Consider the following 25,403-nt stretch of genomic DNA (forward strand, 5'->3'; position numbering starts at 1 on the left):
AAGGGGTGAAAACAGTGTGCCTGTAGGGGAGGTGACGCCTGTATCCATTAAAGGGGATAACACAATTGTGTCAGTTAAAGCATGCACCAATCGCAACTATATCCTGACCGAAGAGTGCTCCGCCATAACTAATTCAGACATCCCATATGATGGATTATCTGAACTGTTCTCGGACACTCTATCTTGGACAGGGAAGTGGAGCGAAAGTGATGAGGAGCAGATGAGTGAAGTAGAGGAAGATGAAGTTCCCATTGCCACAGCCACTAGTGTGAAAATCGAGCTGTCTGCTAATACAGCCCCGCTGTAGACCCAGCAGGGAAGCGGGAGTGACGCTTGAGGAAGATACTAAAGTAAGAATATTAGAAGAGCTTGGGATTCTGTGGCAGTGAATCAGAAAGTCTATTGAGAGAGACTGGGAGCTCGGGGGGCTGAGAGTCTACAAGAAGTGACTGTATAAAAGTAAAGGAGTTCGAAACAATCTGTTAGGAACTGTTCTAAGACTGTTGCCATAGGAGACAACGCTCCTACACATGCAGATGTGGCGTTTGCCGGATGCCGTTCCCTGCATGGCTGTCTACCTGTAGAAGTTTCAGAGTCTGTTAATTGACACTGCAACTTCCTATGGGTGTCCCTGGCCCTAACCCACTGTTCTGTTCAAGAGAAAATAAATCTCTTTGCATTCAAGACGTGTCTGGTGCCCAAGAATCTACCTTACATTACCCCCACCATGCCTTGCAACCTACTCTATACAGAAGGATGTCAGCTGTCCTTGGCTCTGGAGGTTCTCATTAGACTAAAGGAGGCCTGGGATCTTGCTACATAAAACAAATTAGACAAAGGTACACCACTTCCCATATTGCTTTTATCCTGAACTGTGATCCCTTTAAATGTTTGCCGGTTTTTATTAATTAAAAACAACCTTTTTTTCACCTGCACAGTCAGAGCATCGTTTTCTTTTTTTTCCATGTTTCGGGGGATAAAAGTTTTTGAGTGCCTCCTTTTTGCCTTCTATCACCCTTAAAAAGTGGAGGTTCACCCAAAAAAAATTTTTTTTTAACATTAGATTGAGGCTCGTTTTGTCAAGGGGAATCGGGTGTTTTTTTTACAATCAAAGCCGTACTTACATCTTCTCCGCCTCTTCCGGGTATGGGCTGCGGGACTGGGTGTTCCTATTTGATTGACAGTCTTCCGACAGTCGCATACATCGCGTCTTGATTTTCCGAAAGTAGCCGAACGTCGGTGAGCAGGCGCCGTATAGAGCCGCACCGACGTTCGGCTTCTTTCGGCTACTCGTGACGCGATGTATGCGACCGTTGGAAGCCTGTCAATCAAATAGGAACGCCCAGTCCCGAAGACCATACCCGGAAGCGGCGAAGATCTATCTCTAAAACGGTAAGCACTGCTTCGATTAAAAAAAAACACCCGATTCCCCTTGACAAAACGAGCCTCAATCTAATGTTAAAAACATTTTTTTCGGGTGAACTCCCGCTTTAAGGGGTACTGCTTACCTGAATCTGTTCAACAATACCCGAAAGCGTTGTGGATCTCCCGGGCTGCTTGTTCCCCCTGCACGTTTGGGATACCAACATCAGAGCATCCTGCAGCCGTGGACTGTCGGGTCCATGGGCTATAATTGTGGCCAACATCATCAGGATTCTTCAGAGAGCTTGGTACACATGCCGATTGGGATTATCCATGCTCAATTGACCCGTTGTCGCCGACAGTTAGGTCCAACCGTTCCAGTAAGCGTATCTAGTCACATCAGACTTGAGAGGAAATTCCATGTGATGGTCTATATGGCTGTATATCTTCACCGTGATATTCATTATCCTATTGTGACGCCCATTTTTCTTTGATTGTTTTTGTTTCACATGTGGACATATTATTATATAACCTTTTTTTATTGTCTTATGCGGTTGGGTATTAACCAATTATATATATATATATATATATATATATAGTGCCATTTTCACATTTAGCGCTACACATTCACTTCTAGGATATGGTGATTAATGGAGGCTTCACCTCCGTTAGTCCCAGTGCGCACATACATGAAAGTTATTCTTAGAAAAAAGAAAGAAGGGGTCAAAGGACTTTATATGAGGCGAAGGTGTGTGTCTGAAAATATCTCAAAAGGTAAAAAAATGGATCATATGTCACGATCCTAACAAGGAGGCCTCTGTTGCCATGCGAGACTGCTGGATAATCAATCCAATAAATGAAATAGCAGTGATAAACATGAAATTATATAATGTGTATCATATTAAATGGTACACGGATCATGCAGACAAAGGCATAATTCAAATCATAGTAGTTAAAATAACATATTTAAATTTTTTCTTTTTTGATATACATGATTAGTAAAGCAGTCACAATCAATAAACGGACATACAGATATAGTGAACATAATTATCCTATGGAAAAATATATACAGTAAGATTAATAAAAATTAATTGTTGGACAAACTTGACTTGGCATCCCTGAGTATGGACTTGACGCGTTTCTTGGTGTTTAAAGCCAGTCATCAGGAGTGGGGTGCGTAAATGTCAACTGGAATGGTAAATAGATAAATGAATGGAAAGTTAGGTCAATAAAGTCTCAGGTGGGCTAGATCATGCTTTCAATAGGAGAGCAGAGTGGGAAATTGTATACATTACCATTGGCAAAGCCCAAAGTGGATACCCCCAAAAAGTCCCACAGTTGGAAATAGACTGATAGTCCCGGATGAACTGTCTCCCCCGAGGTAGAGGCGGTGGTGTCACCTCACACATTCATATACACACACTCACGCCTTCCATTCCCTATGCATCAGTGTTGTAGCACACCTAATAAATTTTCATTTCATCTAGTTTTTTGATAATACACATATCCCCCACCATTCACCAAAACGCCACCTTTGGATTAATTTTTATTATACACGGTTTGCATCCACTTCCTTGATCTGGTTTCTCCACTTTTTTTCTAGCTTTGCACTCTTTTGCTTTGAGTCCCATCACCCATTCGTTCTCTTCTCCGCAGTACCCGTTTTGTGTTCCCTGCCTACGTCCTAGTCTGGTAGTGCATCGTGGCTGTTCATGTTCATCCTGGGCTGACTTTTCCCACCACCACAGGTTTTTGACTCCCCTTTTTCCATCTTGAGAGCCATTTCTGTGGGGGGGGGGCTCAACCACCGCCTCTACCTCAGGGGAGGCAGCTCATCTGGGACCATCAGTCCATTTCCAACTGTGGGACTTTTTGGGGTATCCACTTTGGGCTTTGTCACTGGTAATGTATACAATTTCCCACTCTGCTCTCCTATTGAAAGCATTATCTAGCCCACCTGAGACTTTATTGACCTAGCTGTCCATTCATTTATCTACTTACCATTCCAGTTGACATTTACGCACCCCACTCCTGATGACAGGCTTTAAACGCCAAGAAACGCATTGAGTCCATTCTCAGGGATGCCAAGTCACGTTTGACCAACAATGAATTTTTATTAATCTTACTGTATATATTTTTCTATAGGATAATTATGTTCACTATATCTGTATGTCGTCCATTTATTGATTGTGACGGCTTTATTAATCATGTATATCCAAGATGAAAATTAAATATGTTATTTTAACTACTATGATTTGAATTATGCCTTTGTCTGCATGATCCGTGTACCATTTAATATGATGCACATTACATAATTTCATGTTTATCACTGCTATTTCATTTACTGGATTGATTACCCAGCAGTCTCATATGGCAACAGAGGCCTCCTTGTTAGGATCAAGACATATGATCAATTTTTTGACCTGTGAGATATTTTCAGACACACACCCTCGTCTCATATAAAGTCCAATGACCCATTCTTTCTTCGTATTCAGGGATGGAGGCTTGGCTTATGTTATTCAAGGGTTCCATTGGGTCATTTTCTGTTTATCGTGAAAGTTATTCTTAGTCAACTTAAACTCCACCATGTTACTACAAAAAAAGATAAAAAGTTGCTCTAAAATATAGATATGAAAAATCAGCTTTCAAACACTTTGTTGCTATAATTTATTTAAATTCTCCATTCTGAAACTGTTCTTGTTTCTGCATTGGACTGCTGTGCAGAGATTCATATATCAGCAAAGAACTAAAAATGCCTCCCTCAGTTCTTCACTGGAGGACAGGAAATGTCATGTGACCTCTGAACAGCAAATGATTAAAGAACATACACAGCTGAATTTTTTTTTATATTACATTAAAATACAGTGGCAGGATCTTTATACATAAAGAGAAGGGATGATGGCAATTAAACATCATATGTCTAGTATGACTTTAAGCAAACCAATCTCCAATCTGTATTTTTTTTGTTAGTTCTTTTAGCCATTTGCTTTGAGTTACTTTGTGAACACATCTAGACAAGTACAAGGAGCAGATCAGACAGTTTCAGTTAATGCAATAAATAAAGGCAAATTCACATATGATTGATGCTATCACAAAGGTTGGACTGGGACAGGCCTGTAACACGAGGGCAGAACACTGACACACAAGCACTGAAGGAGGAAGATGGTGCTGTTATTACAAGGCACAACCTGTCCTACAGCTTGTTCTGGACCACATGGCTCCTTACTAAGGGTACCAGATGACACAAGCTGGTACACAAACCCTTTCATAGGAGGCACAAGCTTTGTGGGGGGGGGGGGGTTGACCAGAGCTACAGGGAAAGCCTGACATATTCAATTCTTCCATTATAGAAGAGGCTTCAGACTCACTGTAAAACATAGAGGACAAAATATATATTAAATTCTAGGAATGTGATCACAGATCCTGTCAGAGGCCACTTCTATATACAAATAAAACATGCTAAGCTCATAAACTGCAACAACTGAAAAAAAACACAAGAAAGAACATTAATATTGAGGAATTTCACTTTTCTGTACACTAGGGGGCAGTATATGGCATCACTCAGTCCAGGAACTTGCGGTTTGGGTTCACACCAAACAAAGCAATTCGAATTTCTGGCATCATCTGAAAGAAGAAAAAAAAAAAAAAAAAGTATTGTTACTATAAAAAGCAAGGTCACATAATCCTCAGACCAATCTGTCCTACATAAAAGGAAATCTTCTCTCCTGAAATATACACTGCTGGAGGCTGCTACTTCCTCCTCTGGCCACTGCTGGAAGACTCTGCTCTTTCCTATTACTTTCCTGAAATACTCCATGGATAAAAGAACATCAACTATCCAGAAACACGCACCTGCTGGGCGATGAGGTCCAGCCGGCTTTCCAGTGTGTTCACCACCTTGATCTTGCCATCTGCGTTGTAAAGCTCTATACCGCCAGCACTAAGGAGAAGAAAAAGGACTCCAATGAGGGAGAAACGCATACAACTCTTTTTCAAGTTTATTCAGGCTGGTAGTGCAACAACCGACCAGGTTTTAAACCGACTATAGTCATATGGAGAGGCCATTACCGATTGGCTTGTATAGTTTATTTACACACCATGGAGTACTTATGTACAGCTTGCCATTATGGCACATTTGAATTGAACAGATTTCTTTGATCATACTTTCTTGCCTGGCTCAGATCAGTTTCAGCACCAAGATCTCAGCACATTGAGTGCCAAATTTTGCACCTTATAAAGTACAGGATCCCATGGGTTTAACAGGGTTTGGTATTGGAAGAGGCCACAAAAATCTTAAGTCTTTGTTTAAAGCAGGGGTTCACCTGATTTTTTTTTTTTAAAGGCACCAGCTACAAATACAGCAGATGCTGACTTTAAAAAAAAAAAAAAAAAAATTAAAAAAAAAAAAACTTACCTGTCCAAGTCGCCGGCAGCCGAGCGGTAGCTTGGCTTTCGGCTTCCCTCGCCGCCATCCTCGGTAAGGGAATCGGGAAGTGAAGCGCTGCGGCTTCACTGCCTGGTTCCCTACTGCGCAAGCACGAGTCACGCTGTGCAGTTCCCACTGGTCCCTGTTGTGTTCTGGGAGCCAAGTGTTTCCCAGAACAGAGGGGGCAGGAGTCTATACCCAGAAGTGGTGCAAATACCTCCGGGTTAAGTACATTGAGGCACTGCCCCCAGAGCAGCTGAACTGTATGCTTCATAGGTGTTGGTGACTTGAGCCTTTTACATTTAGAACCCCTTAACATTTTTTTTTTCTTGTCCCACTAGCTTTATTGCGCCGCCCCCACCACCCGACTTGAGTCAACGCAGTGTCCAACTGCAGCAGCTATTGTCACTGCAGCCTGTAAGGAGAGGAACACTGATAACAGCAGCAGTCAAATAAATCTTGTGAGTAGGGGCTGTAGCCAAACCGCACTGTGTGTCTATTGACACGCCCAATCCATAGGTGCTCCACCATGCAGAGCAAGTATATATATATATATTTTTATATATATATATATATATATATATATATATATATATATATATATATATATATATATATATATATCTAAGCGACTTTGAACGTGGTGTTAGTGCCAGACGGGCTGGTCTGAGCATTTCAAAATCTGCTGCTCCACTGGGATTTTCTTGCACAACCATCTCTAGGGTTTACAGAGAATTGTCAAAAAATAATTAAAATAATAAAGTAAACAGCAGTTGTGTGGCATTGATGCCAGAGGAGAATAGTCAGACTGGTTTGAGATGACAGAAAGGCAACTCAAATAACCATGGTATGCAGCATACCATCTCTGAACACACAACACATCAAACCTTGAGGCTGGGTTTACACCACAGCAGGGATCCAGTGTTGTTCCTGTTCACCATTTCCGGGTCCGATTTGGCCCAGAAGACGCACAGGACTCCTGTGCAATTCACAGAAGAGCTGTGAGAACTGGTCAAAATTTCCTGACATGCGAATTGGATGCAGAGGAAATTCACAATAGTGCAAGCCCACCCTGAAGCATAAGGCCACACAGAGTGCAACTTCTGTCATCTAAGAACTGGAAACTGAGGCTACAATTAGCACAGGCTCACCAAAGCTGGACAATAGAAGATTGGAAAAACCTTACCGGGCCTGATGAATCTCGATTTCAGCTGCAGCATTCAGATGTTGGGGGCAGAATTTGATTAAACCATGGATCCATCCTGCCTTGTATCAACAGTACCAGCTGGTGGTGTAATTGTGTGGGGGGATAAATTTATTGACACACTTTGGGCCCCTTAGACCCCTTTCACACTGACAAGTTAAGTTTTTCAGGCGGTACAGCGATGCGCTGGCAGGCGAAGAAAAAAAAAAAAAAAAAAAAAAAAAAAAAAAAAAAAAACCTCCTGTCAGCAGCGTCCTTCCCATTAAAACTGCGGAGGCGCATGCATTGCGGGCGGTATTAACCCTTTATCGGCCGCTAGCGGGGGTTAATACCGCACCGCTAGCAGCCAAATCCATTCGCTTCTGAGCGCGAGCTACCGGGGCATTTTTAATTTTTTTTTTTTATCACTTTTATTCCCATTACAAGGAATGTAAACAAGTACTCTTTAGGAAGAGATGTGGGGTCAATAAGACCCCGCATCTCTCCTCTAGGCTGGAAAGCATGAGATCGGGAAAAATAAATCACCGATCTCATGCTTACTAGCCGCAATCGCTGCTTTGTTTACTTCCGGGAACCCGGGCGTGACGTTATAACATTGTGCCTGGGCCTCCAACAATCATAGAGATGAATGGTGACCATCTGGTCACCAGAAATCTCTATGCTTGTCATCCGGCGCCAGACGATTCTTTCTCAGGGCCCCCAATGGCACATGTGGAGAAGAACCCCCACCTGCTGTCAGAGGAGAGGTGTCAATTCAGCAATAGCAAGACTCCAGTGATGACTGTTCAAGGGAATATTTTTTTTCTTCTTTTAGAAGGTAGAGCTCTTACATCTCAGGGGCCAAGCATCCATCCTGATCAATGACCACCTCCACATCTCTTTTCGTTGCCGCCTTGTAGATGGGAATATTTTTCTGTACCGAATTCTAGAAGAGGAAGAGAAGCAGCACATTAAAGACACAAAACTTGTGTTTAAGAGAGCCTGATGGAACAGTCAGGCTTTCCAGTTACAATGAGTCTTTCCTTCCCTCCGCCTGTTTCCATGGTAGTGTAGAAGAGTGACCGGTTACAGGGTCACCAACCTCCCCTATACTGGGTTTTACAAAGGCACACTACCCAGGAAGTTACATTTCAGTGTGGGGGGGGGGGGGGGGGGGATGCTGGAGAGCCCCCAGTTTGTCTATTGGGATTTTATTGAGAAGTTCTCTGCATCAAGTTCCTGATCTGCACACTTGCAGGGCTCATTATGAAGGTCGGAAAACCCACTGTGCCCATTATGTGGGATTGCCATAATCCCTGGTCTGCATACCCGTTGTGCTCATTATGAGGGGGGGGGGCTGCCACCATCCTTGCACCAAGTTTCTGGGTCTACACACCTGCTGTGCCCATCATAAGAAGTTCCCACCATCCCTGTATGCCTGCTGTGCCCAATACAAATCTTACAACATTTAGAATGAAACCCAGCACAGGATACACAGCTAATGGGGTGTTGCCATGCATGTCAAAAGGACACATTGATCAATCACTGGATAACTGCCAAACTAGTAACATTTTCCCTGTACAACCCATCTTCTGTCCCATCTTGTTGGCTCTCACCCTAATAAGTGGCATGTCCTCCTTGCGACATCGGATAACGACCTTGGATTCCAGCAGCTGGTACAAGCCCTGGGGACAGGCAGAAGATCAGTTAGAAACTGAGACCTTTTATGAGTTTATAGAGTACAGATAAATCACATCCAACCTTTACCTGTAAAACGAGTCCATCGAGCAAAGACTGGTACCGTGCTGGGTCCTTCACCACTCGTGCCAGCCGCTGCTTCGCCTCATGAAGGAGATCCTAAGAGAATAACGACCAGTTAAAGAATGGACAACACGGGACATAAAAGTCTGGTGTGTTAAATCCAGCGTGTGAACATGCAAATGCAAGTCAAAACAGTGGCCATACACAGCTCAAGGGAGGCATATTTGGCTCTTGATTGATGACCAGTAAAGCTCAGATCACTGAGGTATAACCACCATTATCTTTAGCAAAAAGCTGACATTTATTCCATCAACATTCTAATGAAATTTTTAAACAAAAACATGTTTTCATTACATACTTTAAGACCAAGTACTATTCAACACAAGCAGATCATGGCTTGGGGGGGGGGTATAGGATACTGTACATAGCTTTACAGCTCCCTGCCTTAGTACACCTTTCAAGAGCCCTCAGCCCTGATGTAAACAGTGAGCTGGCTCTTGGAGGGGAAAAAAAATTATAATATTGAAATGCCTTGATGTCAGTCTGAAGAAATGGGAGTTCATAGACAAACCGCGTTTACATGTGGACTGTAACAGACTCACCCGGGACAGAGGCTTTTGGAGGTGACTGAATGCCAACCTCTTGCCTACCAACTATGGGCCCTGGCATTTGAGGGAGCAACAAGCATTTAGGAAGATGTCCAGTTTTGTAATGCAAAAAGACATGGAGGTCATTATGGTCCCTGCTAGCTTGGGACTCCGTGGACAGATGTATGTGAAAGAAAGGTTGGTTAATGAGATCTGGACAACCCTGGGTCTACTAGTCTAAGGTGGGGTGAGATCACTGTTTGTATCATTAATTATGCCAATTAACTCACCTATTGTCTGCTAGCAAACTACTGTGGGGTTTAGGGATGAGCCAAACACCACAAAAAAAAACAAAAAAAAAAACTGCTAGGTGTCTATAGTATGCCTGTGAAGTGGCGCGTGTTTAGAACTGTCCCTGCACAAAATGACATTACTGTAAGAAAAAAGCAATTTAAAACTGCTTTTAATGTAATGTCTGTTCCCTGCAATATTGATGAAAATCATTGAGAAAAGTAGCATGGGTTTCCCTCCCCCAGGTCGTTACCAGACCCTTTGGCCCTATATACTTTTGAACAGCAGTATACAGGCGGTGCAAACAAGACAGGGACTGTAGGTTTTTTGTTAAGTAGAATCTGTTTGTAATTTTGAACTGGTACTTTTTTTAAAGTGTAGCTCCAGCCATAAAATCTATTTTTAAGCTTTTCGGAAAATATAGAGAAGGGTCATCACCCCTGTAATATTTGTTTTGCTGTCTGTGCGCATCTGTTCAGAAGATTGCACCTCACTTTCTATCCCAATGACAAATGATTTTTTGAAATTTTTTTTTTTTTTTTTTTTAGTGAACATCAGTGGACAGGAGACACCTCTTACAGAAGAGAATTTCCCTTCCTAGGGGTAGATTTCCTCTCACTTCCTGTTGTCTCCTTCCGTTTGCAAGTAGGAGTCGTTTGTAAGTTAGATGTTTGAAAGTAGGGGCCTGCCGTATATACTCTACAGAAATTTGGGCCCTAGGTGTTGGTGTTGCCACAACACTGTTAGTCCTCACAGTTAGTCTTGGTGGGCGCTGGAATGCCCTGCTGTGAACTATATCAAGAATTGTAATTACATGCCATTGTTGAACAGTGGTAGAAAAATTGGGCCTTTGGTGCTGGCACTGGTGTCAGAACACTGCAAGTCCTCACAGTTACTCTTGGTGGGCGCAGGAATGGGCCCTGCTGTGAAATATTAGATCAAGAATTGTAGTTACATGCCCCTGTTGAACGGGGGCAGAAAAGTTGGGCCTTAGGCACTGATGCTACAACACTGCAACCCCTCACATATACTCTAGTTGGAGCGCAGTAATAAGCCCTGCTGCAAAGTATTGCATAAAAAGAAAATTGTAATTACACGCCCCTGTTAAACAGGGGCAGAAAAATTGGGCCTTAGCCACTGGTGGCAGTGCCCAGAACCAAAAATGTTCTTACAAGCCATCAGCATGATGATCATTGAGGAGGAAAAGGATAGTCAATTTAGCATAACAGGATAGGCAGTCTTGAAGGGATTTGACATGTCAAAAAAATTATTCAGTTACATCAGAATCAGGTGCTTGGTAGTGATCCAAGCCAGATTCATTTTTATGAAGGTCATTCGATAGAGTCAGTGGAGAGGCTTCGGATCGGTTACAAAGCCTCCAGCAGCACTGAATGTGCGCTCCGAAAGAACGCTGGATGCAGGACAGGCCAGTAGCTCAATTGCGTACTGTGCAAGCTCTGGCCAGTGATCCATCCTCAAGACCCAGTAAGTCAGAGGATTTTCAGTGGGAAAGGTGTCCAAGTTTGATCTTGCCCCTAGGTATTCCCGCACCATGTAAAAACAGACGCTGGCGATGGTTGCTGGAACCGGTCATACCTTGGGGCTGCAGACTATTTTATATAAAAAAAAAAAAAAAAAAAAAAAAAGAAAAAATCTGAACGCATCGGTCAGACAGCCACCTTCTCCACCGCTCCTTCAGTGACTGACCGAAGCCTCAGCAACACGTTGTCCAGGACCAGGATTTTGTAACCTCCCAGTCTCTGGGAACGCGTTGCACAGACCTTTCTGCAAGGCCTCCCGAAGATGTTTCATCTTCTGCTCCCTCTTCGCCGGCAAGATAAGGTCCGCAACCTTACCCTTGTAACATGGATCAAGGAGGGTTGCCAGGCAGTAATGATCCCTCTCCTTGATAGCAAGAATATGAGGATCTTTCCGCATGTTTTGCAGGATCAGAGAGGCCATACAGCCTAGGTTTGCTGAGGCATTCGGTGCAGAGTCCTCTGGGTCACTGAGGACGACATGATCGGCAGCCACGTACAAGTCCATGGGTTTCTTGGGACTAATTGATCCCCTGAAGACTGCTGCAAAGCATCTGAACGCTATAATGTTTTACAAATGCATGAGAGGAGGACCAGACGGCAGCTTTAGAAATATCTTCCCATGATGCCCCCGCTCTTTCTGCCTATGGATCTCATTGAATGAGCACCAATTCTAGGAGGGATGCGACCTGACGCTTTGTATGCTTCACAAATAGCTTCCCTGATCCACCTAGCAATAGATCTTTTAGACCCCTTCTTGGGGCCACTGAATAACATCAACAGCTAGGAGGACCTCCTAAAACCACTAGATTTCTCTAGGTAAAGCAGAAGACATCTCTGTCTAAAAGACTAAATCTTTCCTCCTCCACATTCTTGTGACAGGTACAGAAACTAGGCAGGACTACCTCCTGGGAACTATGAAAGTTTGAAGATACTTTGGGCAAATAGAAAGAATCAGGCTTGATCACTACCCTGCCCTCTAGAATCCTCAGGGAGGGGATCTTTACAGCAAAGAGACTGCCGATCAGAAATCCTTCTCCCTGATGCAATAGCCAAAAGGAAGGAAATTAATTTCAGGGAAGCCTCATGCAAAGGTTCAAAACTGAGCCCTTGTTCGAGCATTTAACACCAATCACAGATCCCAAGGAGGCACCCGTTTGATGACCTTGGGTGTATGTCTAGATCTGGCTGAAAGGAACCTCCTGACTGACTAAAGGATCCTCCGCTAGTTTGTCTGAACAAAGACAGGGCCGTAACCTGAACCCTAAGGGTGCTGACAAAGTCCTTTCTCTACTCCCTTGTGCAAAAAATCCAATATACAGGGAGTGGAAAAATAACCTAAACCGGATTTCCTTTGCCAGGAAATAAAAAGTTTTCCAAAAACTTTCCCATAGATTCTCCCTGTGACCAGCTTGTGGCTGTCCAGGATAGTTTGAATAACTTTCTCTGAACACCCTTTCAACTGCAAGATGAGCTGCTCAGTCTCCAAGCCGTCAAATGGAAGGTCTGAGGGTTTGGATGCAACACTGGCCCCTGATGGAGTAGATCCTTCCGATCTGGTAGGGGCCAGGAAGGATCCACAGAGAGGGCCTTCAGAGAGAAAAACCCAACTCCTCCTGGGCCACAAGGGAGCAATCAGAACTTCTGCCCGATTCTGAACCATTTTCCAAACTACCAGGAGGTAAGAGGGGAAAATGAGGGAAGGCGTAGGCCAGAGCAAAATCCCACAGGAAGGAGAGAGAATCCACCCCCAAGGACCCTTCTCACTGGAGAGAGAGACAAGAACGCCGGCAGTTTTCGGTTGAGACTGGAGGCAAAAAGATCCACTGCAGGATGACCCTCATCTTAGTAAAATCTCCCGGAACGTGCCTTGATGCAGCTCCCAACAGCTGGAACTGACGCTCACTCTGCTCAGATAGTTCGCCAGCGTATTTTACTCTGAACCCCTGATGTGGACTGCCCTGATTGAAACGACATTGATCTCTGCTCAGGACAGAATCTGTTGCCAACCACAGTTACCAGAACCTAAAAAAGGAAAACGTGTCGGTGCTCCTGGAGGGTCTGGAAACACAAAACTACTGAGGGTCAGAGGGAGGGGCCTTTTAAATTGTATCTGATTTGTGTCACATCTCGTTTGAGTACAATGTTTGGCATAAAAAGGGCTGGCATTAGCTCTTGATCTGCTCAAAACTGTTTGAGGGCAGAAGGAAGCATCTAGTCAGGGTGCCCAAGCAGTTTCGTCACACAGACTTACACCCATGTATGATATTAAGCTTTCAAGACTGAAATCCAATGAAAGAGGCAGGACAAGGAAACATAGGCTGGGGAGGAAGGAGCTAGATGCCGATATGCTTTAGCCAGAAAAGGGACATGGGCTTTGGACTCCTTGCCAACTTCTAATGCACATTATGAGAAGCTCATAGGGGTTGATTTACTAAAGGCAAATCCACGTTGCACTACAAGTGTACTTGGAAGTGCAGTCACTTTTGATCTGAGGGGGGCTCTGCTGATTTTATCATCCAATCATGTACAAGCAAAATATTCTATTTTCCTTGCATGGCCCCTCATATCTACAGTGACTGCACAGTGGATTTGCCTTTAGTAAATCAACCCCATAGGTGTGCAGTGAAATCAGAGTTTAGGTAGTTTCAGCAAAGGAGCCTGTAAAAAAAAAAAAAAAAAACAAAAAAAAAATAAAGTGTAAGGCTGGTGTTCAGCTTTAATCATTTAACCACTTAAGGACCGCCTACTGCACATATACGTCGGCAGAATGGCACAGCTGGGCACATCAACGTATATGTACATTGATCTTTAAGCCCGGTCGCAGGCGGGCTTCCACGACCAGGTCCGAAGCTCCAGGACCCGATTGCCTCTGGAGCCCCGCGATCGTTCCCCGGAGCTGAAGAACGGGGAGAGCCGTGTGTAAACACGGCTTCCCCGTTCTTCACTGTGGCGGTGTCATAGATTGTGTGATCTCTTTTATAGGGATCAATGATGTCACACCTACAGCCACACCCCCCTACAGTTGTAAACACAAATTAGGTTGACACATAACCCCTTCAGCGCCCCCCTGTGGTTAACTCCCAAACTAAAACGGTCTTTTTTCACAGTAAACAATGCTTTTTTTGCTGTGAAAATGACAATAGTCCCAAAAATGTGTCAAAATTGTCCACCATAATGTCGCAGTCACAAAAAAAAAAAAAAATATATATATATATATATATATATATATATATATATATATATATATATATATATATATATATACACACACACTCTTTTTATAAAAATGCAATAAAACTATCCCCTATTTTGTAAACGCTATAAATTTTGCGCAAACCAACCAATAAACGCTTATTGCGATTTTTTTTTACTAAAAATAGGTAGAAGAATACGTATCGGCCTAAACTGAGGAAAAAAAAAATAGTTTTTATATATTTTTGGGGGATATTTATTATAGCAAAAAATCTTGCATTTTTCTCAAAATTGTCACTCTATTTTTGCTTATAGCGCAAAAAATAAAAACCGCAGAGGTGATCAAATACCACCAAAAAGGAAAGAAAAAAATAAATAAAAAAATAGATGCCAATTTTGTTTGGGAGCCACGTCGCACGACTGACATTGTCAGTTAAAGCAACGCCGTGCCGAATCGCAAAACCTGGCCTGGTCCTTTAGCTGCATTTTGGTCCGGATCTTAATGGTTTTCAATGCACTTTAACCACTTAACAGTCAGAGGTGGATTCTGAAGTTGATCTAGCAAGGACAACACTCCTGTCCTGGATTAGCTTTGCTTGCAGTGTGGAACAAGGAACAGTTTATACATGGGGAAGTTTGGGTACTGACTATTGGGTTTAACAGAACAGAAAAAAAAAAAAAAAAAACAAGGGGGGGGGGGGGGGGGGGCGGAGGAATGTCTGGTGCAAGATGTGGAAATATCTGCTCAGAACTCCTAAGCATTGCTGCCATCAGAGTCTTCCTCTTTCATGATCTCTGAAACAGATTTGTGCAATGAAGCAATAGAAGACAGAACATGGCTGAGCTTTACACGAGTCTCCTCACCAGAGGCAGCACAAGCCACCCACACAATACGGAGTCTCCAGTCTTAGCACATGTGTGCAGAGCCAAAACAGTGGCTCTACATACACCACGCAGTACAGAGGCTGGTGATAAGGGGGCGCTCCGCTTACATCAAACTGTGCTGGACAGAAGGAAGATCTACTTACACTGATCAGGTCATCGCGAGCTTTTAGAACCTTCAATCGGGCTTGGTTCAGCAGATTGGACATCTGACTGAAAAGACAAATGAGAGAAAAGAATATGTAAAGGAGAAGAGGGTAGAGAGAGAAAAAAATAAAAACCCACACAAACATATCCAGCAAGCTGCAGAATTAAATCATGTAAAGGGCGCACTCCTGGTGGCCATATTGTACTCACATTTTTTTCTGCTGCTCAATCTGCTTCTCCTTCTTCTCATAATACTCCATGATCTTTAACCTCTGCGTTTGCACAAGACGACCCTTTTCAATGTTAAACTCCTCCTCTGCCTGAGAAGAGACATGTTACAGAATCAAAAATTGTATTCTTAGATGAAACAGTGTTTTACACTAGATCACTCTCCTCTCCTGAAATACTCTGCACTGCTGGGAGGACTCGGCTCCTTCCTACATCTAACCATCGAATCTTGAAATACTCTCCGTCTTCCTCCAACTCTGCTAGAGAACGCTACTTCTTCCTCTATCCAACTGTCCTCTCCTGAAATACTCTGAACTGCTGGACTGACTTTGCCTATCAAGGCACATCTGCTATATACCTGGAGGATTCAGAGTATGTTACAGGTGGTAGAAACCCTGGTCTTCCTCGGACACTCACCTTGGCATCAATCTCTTCTGCCTTTTCATTGGCCTCCTGCTCAATGAAAGCCATCATGTGCTTGATCTAGAACACAGAACACAAGACATCAGCATGAAAGACACAAGGCATGGCTTACACACATTGGAGACATAGCTTTCTATCAATTTTACAGGCAATGATCATTTTTGGGGTAAAGACCATTTATCAATCCAGATGTTTTTATTTTAAAGTAATTCTTGTTTGAGAGCGTTTCAGCAGATCAGAGGGAGATGAGATCTGCGACACTGTAGCGAGGAATGTAACAAGTCACTGTCCTCAATTCCTCTGTACTCAACACCATCATTGTGGTTGTGATGGATCAATCACGACAGACCAGGAGGGTTAAACACTCATATCGTTCAGGCCATACAGCCATTGAGATTCAGATCCCCAGATAATAATCCAAAATCTGACTGCTGGTGCAAATGATTGGATGATAAAGTCAGCAGAGCTTCCCCTCAAAAAAATAGGCAAGGCAGATTACAATTTCACCACATTGAATGTATGAAATAATCAGATCTGATAGATTTACTGTAGATGTATGAGCAGAATTAGCCTGTAAAGCAGGGCTTGACAAATGTGCTTGGAATCTAGAACCCAGCTAAAAAAAAGTTAGGAGCCAGTCCCCTCCCCCCGTTTAACCACTTGCCTACTGGGCACTTTCACCCCCTCCCTACTCAGGCCAATTTCAGCTCTGTCACACTTCTGTAGCATGACCGTGCAAATGCCTTTCACTGTAACATATGAAAACTTCACACAGATAGAGCTCTTTTGGTGGCATTTATTCACCGCAGGTTTAAAATCGTTTGCAACATTTTATAACCAAAATTAAGAAAAAGTTTTTTTCATATATTTGGCAAAAAAGTCATTTTTAGTCTTCACTGATGCACGGTGACACTGACCGAGTTGTCCAGCTCAGGGCCGTTGCTGAGCCAAGTTCAGCACCGCCGATTCCTGCGTCTCCCCAGACAGCTCGGCTTGGGCCCACACCCAGTGATCCTGTAGGAGGAGCTCCAGGAGCCAAGAGCGGGAGGCTCAAGTCTACACCGCCATGGTGTCACCGAGAGCCACAGAAGTAACACTTCCTTCCAGGGGGTTTGACTCCGCACCTCCCCATACCCACTTTTTCCTACTACCCTGCATCACCCTTAACCCGCCCAAAGCCCTGCCCCTCCCAGCCACATACAGCACAGTGACGCCAGCCAATGACAGGACTGGGGTCTGTTCCACGCCTCCCATTGGGATGGGATGGCAAGCCCAGATCACGGATTGCTGACCCACCATCCCAGAGCAGTGTTGTGAATGAAGCCGGTGGTCTGCAGATATGGTTCCGGCTATCGTGAAAGTTCCTGCGCAGGCGCAATCTGATCTACCGTTATGGTTTCGGCTATCGAGAAAGTTCCTTTAAGGACTGCGCAGGCGCAAACTTGCTGACGGAAATCTCCAAACCTCGGCCGGCATCCAGGGCGACGTGGATTTCGAGGAAAGTGGCCAGTCGGCCTTACTTCGCTCAGACGGCTCGCTCTGCCTCCTGGCTCTTTTTTTAACATCCTCCAATCCACGGGGATGTTAAAGAATGAGCCTGGATGCCGGGCGAGGTTCGGAGATTTCCGTCGGCAAGTTTGCGCCTGCGCAGTCCTTGAAGGAACTTTGCCGTTAAGGTTCCCCTAAGGGCAAGTCACCGGCGGTAGAGGAAGCACATGGCTGTGGAGCAGCGCTGCATAAGCTTGTATAGTGCCGGCTCCCATCAAATGCACTCTGCCTGGGACAGCAACAGCCAGCAATACCTGAATGGAAAACCATTTAAAAAGGCAAGTTTATTACCGCAACCAGTGTATATATGGGAACATCTGTAGTGTAGTGGCAGCAGGGCTGCTTTCAAACTCATTTGCAGAAAGTGAATCTCACCCGCAGGATGTAATAGAAGTATATAGCAGAGAGCAGCTGCACGGTGCGGGTAAACTGCAGCACATCAGTATGAAAGTAGCCTTAGGCCCCTTTCACACGATCGGTCTGACTCAAATCAGACCATCCATTCACCTCTATGAAGTGTCAGAAGTAAACAGACCTGTGTCTGTTTACACCCGCCTACCTAGAACACCCCCACAAGGCAAATCAGTCTCCTTTCGTCTGGGCAGATCAGAGGGCCCATAGAGTAGAATGGGCTGTGTCCATGTCCAGAGTGTCCCGTCATCTGCTAGCTTCCCTCACTGTGGCCCGCAAGTCGTTTAAATGGCCCTTGCTCTTCAAAAAGATTGGGCACCCCTGCCTTAAACCCAAATATGCAACTTTGAACACAAAAAGGTACTGGCACCACTTTGATACTACTTGAGTGCCAGAGTGTAACGTTACACAACATGAACAGAACTGTCATAATGTCCTATTAAAGTACAGTTGTGAACCTAGCCTAAAATGATCCATTTCCATGTCCACTGTGTAGCGGCAGTGATGCCTTGAAGTTTAAAAACGCCATTCAGGCCTTTGAACAGAGGTGCAGTGCCCTGCGCCACAGCGACCTCCAGCGCATTGTGGAAAGATGAAGCAAGGCTATGTGAATGAAGCCTATCAAAAGCCATTGCTTTCTATGTAGCCTAGAAGAGACCGGCATTCGACGCACCGTGAGTGAATGAGCCCTAAATCTGTGTGTCCAACAGGCCAAAGTTTGCTCTGACTGCCTTCAATATCATTAGATGATCCGACATCCTGTAATGAACACATTGCCTACCTCCTGAGGTTTAATTGACCTGCACCATATAGGACTGGAACTTAGAGTCAGGTCACAGATCTACCAAGGATCAGAGGAGAACATTGAAGTGAAAAATGGTTAAAGGTGTCAAAAAGTAAATATGAAGATAGTAGGAGGTGGAACCCACAGCAAGTGTACGCTCAGCAGAAGACAAGGCTGGCAGATAGGTCAGTGACAACGCCTCCTTGTAGTCACCCAAAACACCAGATATTTAGGAAACAGAAAACAACGAAGGTCATTCACGGTACAAACCGGGCCTCACAATCCCTGGTCTGTGGTCAGAGACAATCCTCAACAACATGAAGACCAAGAGACCCCTTCCAAGGCACAATGACGGAACCGTAAGAATATTTCTCCAGCATTGCTCACCCATATCCAATAGAAGGCAATATACCGCTCAGGTGTATGTACTTATAAGAAATCAGACAGGTACAGGCCCTGGCTCGCCACAGTGCAAGACCAAAAGAAAAGCATTAGCTGCACACTGATGACTCCATTCAATAAAAGCCCATAATTCCTCTGACATGACAAACCGCTCAGGGTACTTGGCAGATAGTTAACACACAAAAAAAAAAAAATGCTTAATCATAATTAGGATTAAGCACTTAGTGTGAAACGCGTTAACTGTTTTGGCCAAGTCCCTGAGCAGTTTGTCCCATCTCCGAGGGATAAAAGGACTTTAATTGAATGGAGTCAGCAGTGTGCAGACATTTACTTTTCTATTGCTCACCCATACACATCTGAGCAGATACAGACAATATTTGGAGCAATTTTGTGCATTTCCATCCTCATTTTTAGGTTTAAAGTGTACATCCAGCCAATCTTTAAAGGGGTTGTAAACCTTCATGTTTTTCTCACATTGAAGAGCGGGTTCACCCTAAAAAATTTTTTTTTATTTTTTCTAGCATTAAATCAAGCATAGTAGCGCGAGCTACAGTATGCCTTTTATTTTTTGGCCCCGTACTCACTGTTTAATCCCGTAGTGAAATTTCAGACTCCCCACAGGGAATGGGCGTTCCTATGGAGAGGGAAGATGATTGACGGCTGGCTCTGGCGCTTCACGCTTCTCCGGAAATAGCTGAAATAGGACTTGGCTCTTCACGGCGCCTGCGCCTAGTCTGTGCGCAGGCGCCGTATAGCGCCGTGAAGAGCCGAGACCTACTCCGGCTATTTTCGGGAAGCGTGACGCGCCATAGCCGGCAATCATCTTCCCTCTCCATAGGAACGCCCATTCCCCGCGGGGAGTCTGAAACTTCACTATGGCATTAAACTGTGAGTACGGCGCCAAAAAATAAAAGGCATACTGTAGCTCGCGCTACTATGCTTGATTTAATGGTAGATTGTTGTTATTAAGGGTGAACCACCGCTTTAATGAAGCCTATGCATGAAGGTGAAAAAACACCTTACAGTGACTGGCCCTCTAGCCCCCCTGTTTTACTTACCTGAGCCCCAAATTTCCCTGGCAGGGATGCACCGTCCCTCTCTCCACTGGTGGCCGGCTCTTGATGGATGACAGTGCAGCCATTTGCCCCCGCTGCTGTCAATCACATCCAATGACGCGGGTGCCGGGGCTGAGTCATACAGTCGGCGGCTATGAACGCCGAATGAATGACTCGAGAGGACCCCCCGCAAGGTTAGCTGATGCGGGGGGGGGGGGGGGGGGGGGAGAGAGAGAGAGAGGAGGAGCCATGAGAGACCCCAGAAGACAATGATTAAGGCCCCTCTGTGCAAAACGAGCTGCACAGTGGAAGAAAGTATGATATATAAAAAAAAAAAAAAAAAAAAAAAAAAAAAAGAAAATTCTCTTCCTCTCTCAGATAGATAGATATCTATCTCCATCTATTAAATAGTCACACACGATCCTTTAGTATCACTTTAAGGTTTTGGATGGTGAGGAAACGAGAACCCCCGGTCAGTATTACTTCTCTTTGGGGCTCCATTTTAGCGATTTCCACGCACTTCCTGCCTCACTGACAACAGTTTAACAGAATAGGAAGCGATGACAAATTTGCAACAGGGAAATGTATAGAATATTTACTATAAACTTTCTGTAATAATTGGGATCTCATGTTGTGTACAGTATTCCAAGTTCTGTCCCGCTGCTGCAGACATTACACAGCTGGGGGGGGGGGGGGGGTTCATGCTGCACAGTAGATTCTCTTTAATACACCAAATACTGCCAGTGATGAGAATCTTCTTTGATGGCGCTGTGGGAGGAGCCAGGAAATTGCAGGCTGCTAGAAGCCTACCAATATCAGTGTCATAAAGAGGACCAGTCTGTACACCTGAGATCCCCACCACGGCGCAGTGTTTAGGTAATAACAGAGTCTGTCCCTCCTGTAAACAAAGAGTCGGCCTGATCCTACATGCGATTCCTGCTCCAGCCAGATGTCCTCTATGCTCGCGGCGGATCCAGCCAGGAGCAGAGTGAGCCGACATCACTGTTTACAGTCAACAAGAGGTGAGCTGCTCACCTGGAAGTGCAGCCCAGAATGCCAGCTTAGCAACCTACTGACACCAATCTATCGGGGAGCTGAGGCTACCCTTCCCACATTCCAATCAGAAGCTTCCAATGTCATCCAACATGAAACTGTCATATGAGCGTTATGGATCCTGCCACTGATCAGATCTACTTCCCAGAAGATCCCTTCAGTGGTTTTCATGCTGATCCTTTACCTTTAAAGCCGATTTCGTTTCTGATCAGGAATCAGCAACAAGAGATTCAATTTTGTCTTTTCTAGGTGTGGTTTACAGCACACTTATTTGGATTCAGACACAGCCAGTAAGTTAGCATTTTCTAAAAGGCAAACACTAAAGAGCCCTACAAAGGCTGCCCGTGCATTTACTGATCAGGTGTAGGATGTGTCAGCATGCTGGGAGCTGTAGTCCTTCAGAAGACATAAGCAGCCCACGGCTGAGATGACAAAAATACCTCCAGGAGGAGGGGGAGGGGGCGCACCAAGAATAATGATACGTTGTATGACCACAATGGGGAACCTGAATGTACCATCATGTGACCGTCACCAATTCTTACTGCGATCACATGACACCGACTCACACAGAGCTGCACTGTGATTGGGGGGGGGGGCATTATAAATGTACAATGTTCATGATCTGGAATTACAGAGGGTGGGGGGGGGGACCCCCAGACAGGACCACTATTAATCCTCACTCTGACATCACTATCATACAGAGGAGAACCCCACCCAGATAAAAGGGACACCCCCATCCCATAGGAGACCCCCATCCCATCCACCCTTCTCAGGGGACAACCCCCACCATTCTCAGAAATATCCTGTCTGCCCATCCCCCCTCCCCGGGCAGACTGCATGTATACCTCCCTCCTAGGATAGACATCACCATCCAACTACAATTGGGGGTGGTGTGAAATATCGGCCATTTTTGTTTAAATCCATCTGATAATGTGGAGGATCAGAAAAAATTGTTTCGTGACTCGCCCACCTGCGGGCCTCACTGCATCCCCCATTCATAACATCACCTGACCCACCAAGGAGCGCTTCTCCATCATCCACCCCGGGCCCCGCTCACCTGCTTCTGGACGTCGGCATCGCTGAGCGCCATGGTGAACAGATGAAGGATCAGAGATGTACGAGGATACAGAGATGTACAAGGATACAGAGAACCGGGCACTCGTCTTATACCGAGATCAGCTGACTGAAGAAACACCTACTTCCGGGTCAGGTGACCATCACCGGGGAAAGGAGGCGCGCCCCAATCTGGGATTCCCCGCCTATCTGTCACCATGGCCCCGCCCATACGTTGGATCTCCTCTATCTGAAGCAGCAAGGTCACCACTGACACCCCCTCCTACCTCTGTATACCAACACCTCTCTGTATATACCAACACCTCTCTGTATATACCCCCATACCTCTGTATACCAACACCTCCCTGTATATACCCCCTCCTACCTCTATAGACCAACACCTCCCTGTATATACCCCCTCCTACCAACACCTCCCTGTATATACCCCTATACCTCTGTATACCAACACCTCCCTGTATATACCCCCTCCTACCTCTATAGACCAACACCTCCCTGTATATACCCCCTCCTACCAACACCTCCCGGTATATACCCCCATACCTCTGTATACCAACACCTCCCTGTATATACCCCCTCCTACCAACACCTCCCGGTATATACCCCCATACCTCTGTATACCAACACCTCCCTGTATATACCCCCTCCTACCTTTATAAACCAACATCTCCCTGTATATACCCCCTCCTACCTTTATAAACCAACACTTCCCTGTATATACCCCCATACCTCTGTATACCAACACCTCTCTGTATATACCAACACCTCCCTGTATATACCCCCATACCTCTATATACCAACACCTCCCTGTATATACCCCTTCCTACCACTGCCACCCAATCCTACCTCTGTATATCATCCCACTTACTTCTATAAACCCCATATACCTCTGTATACCACCCACATACCTACCTCTACATAAAGGAAACCTGTGATGAAGAAGAACATGCTAAATGTCTATATTGTTTTTATTGTATAAAATATAGACACAGGGGCTGATTTACTAACCGATTGCGCCATGAAACATGGCGCTTCGGCGTGCGCAACAGCCGTTTAGCTATTAACTAAAGGAATGCGCCGGCAATGCAGCGCTATTCCGTATTTATTATTATGCCGAATGCGCCCAGAAGCATCTACAAATGTATATTGAAGGAGTTTGGGAGTGAGTTTATTATGGGGGGGGGGGGGGGTGGGATGATGTGGGGAAGTGTAGTGACATGTGTTTGTGTAACGTAATCTACCAATCCCTCCACTGGCCATTGCCCAGTGTCCTCCTCTGCCCCTCTCTGCCAATCCCTCCACTGGCCATTGCTCAGTGTCCTCCTCCGCCCCTCTCTGCCAATCCCTCCACTGGCCATTGCCCAGTGTCCTTCTCCGCCCCTCTCTGCCAATCCCTCCACTGGCCATTGCCCAGTGTCCTCCTCCGCCCCTCTCTGCCAATCCCTCCACTGGCCATTGCCCAGTGTCCTTCTCCGCCCCTCTCTGCCAATCCCTCCACTGGTCATTGCTCAGTGTCCTTCACCCCACTCAGCCAATCCCTCCACTGGCCATTGCTCGGTGTCCTCCACCCTTCTCTGCCAATCCCTCCACTGGCCATTGCTCAGTGTCCTTCAACCTTCTCTGCCAGTCAGTGGTGGCTGGTACTCAAATATTTTTTTTGGGGGGGGGGGGAACAAACTAAAAAAAAACACATCAATTGCAGCCTTACTGTGCCCATCAAACGCAGCCACTGTGCCCATCAAACGCAGCCACTGTTCCCATCAAACGCAGCCACTGTGCCCATCAATTGTCACCACTGTGCCATCAAACGCAGTCACTATGCCCATCAATTGTCGCGATTGTGCCAGTAATTGTCGCCTCTGTGTCATGCCATCAATTGTCAGCACTGTGCCATGCCATCAATTGTCGCCACTGTGCTATAAATTGTCGCCACTGTGCCAGCAATTGTCGCCACTGTGCCATGCCATCGATTGTCCCTACTGTGCCATCAAACGCAGCCATAATGCTATGCCATCAAACACAGGCACTGTGCCATGCCATCAAACGCAGCCACTGTCCCATGCCATCAATTGTCGCCACTGTGCCCATCAATTGTCGACACTGTACCCATCAATTGCCACCAGTTTTCCCCCTCAAAAACTGCCAGATTGCCCCCAAGCACTTACCTTTCTCGGGTCAGCCATCCTCCCTCCACGCTCCCTCGATGTCTTCTCCCAAGTCCCGCCCTCGATATCGCTTCAGCCAATCAGGTTATCGGTAACCAGACCCGCTGAACCTGATTGGCTGAGATGCGTGTCAGTGTTAACCAGGGAACGCACAGCATGTGCATCCCCTGGTTAACTATTTGGAAGCCGATTAGAGCCAACAGGCTGTAATCGGAAAGCCTATCAGAGCCGCTGGCTCTGATAGACACTTCCAAAAACCAACAAACTGCTGTTATTCAGGTGCTGGTGCTCACCAGGGGGGCGGCCATCTGAATAGTGGGCGGCAGCAGCTCCGGCGACAATACATAGATTCATGCAATGCATGAATGCATGAATCTATGTATTGTAGACTTGAGTGACAGCACAGGGGAGAGAAGGGGCGGCGCTCCTGCGCCCACTATAAACGCACCGTCGCTGCTGCCAATCCCTCCACTGGCCAGTGCTCAGTGTCCTTCAACCTTCTCTTCCAATCCCTCCACTGGCCATTGCTCAGTGTCCTCCACCCCACTCAGCCAATCGCTCCACTGGCCATTGCTCAGTGTTCTTCAACCTTCTCTTCCAATCCCTCCACTGGCCATTGCTCAGTGTCCTCCACCCCTCTCTTCCAGTCCCTCCACTGGCCATTGCTCAGTGCCCTCCGCCCCTCTCTTCCAATCCCTCCACTGGCCATTGCTCAGTGTCCTCCACCCCTCTCTTCCAGTCCCTCCACTGGCCATTGCTCAGTGCCCTCCGCCCCTCTCTTCCAATCCCTCCACTGGCCATTGCTCAGTGTCCTCCACCCCTCTCTTCCAGTCCCTCCACTGGCCATTGCCCAGTGTCCTCCACCCCACTCAGCCAATCGCTCCACACGAC

At 45.6% G+C, this 25,403-nt stretch overlaps 1 protein-coding gene across 1 annotated transcript; it reads right to left on the reverse strand.

Moving 5' to 3' along the window:
- Nucleotides 1–4,199: 4,199 nt before the first annotated feature.
- ATP6V1E1 (ATPase H+ transporting V1 subunit E1) lies at nt 4,200–22,479 on the reverse strand. Its single transcript, XM_040345335.1, has 9 exons — nt 22,334–22,479; nt 16,018–16,083; nt 15,583–15,692; nt 15,372–15,438; nt 8,739–8,828; nt 8,588–8,656; nt 7,823–7,917; nt 5,215–5,302; nt 4,200–4,986 (listed from the first exon to the last, which is right to left on the reverse strand). Exons 1-9 carry the CDS (start codon nt 22,364–22,366, stop codon nt 4,924–4,926), a joined length of 681 nt encoding a protein of 226 aa, XP_040201269.1. The 5' UTR covers nt 22,367–22,479; the 3' UTR covers nt 4,200–4,923.
- Nucleotides 22,480–25,403: the final 2,924 nt, after the last annotated feature.

Source organism: Rana temporaria, chromosome 3, assembly GCF_905171775.1.
Source record: "Rana temporaria chromosome 3, aRanTem1.1, whole genome shotgun sequence".
Taxonomy (NCBI): domain Eukaryota; kingdom Metazoa; phylum Chordata; class Amphibia; order Anura; family Ranidae; genus Rana; species Rana temporaria.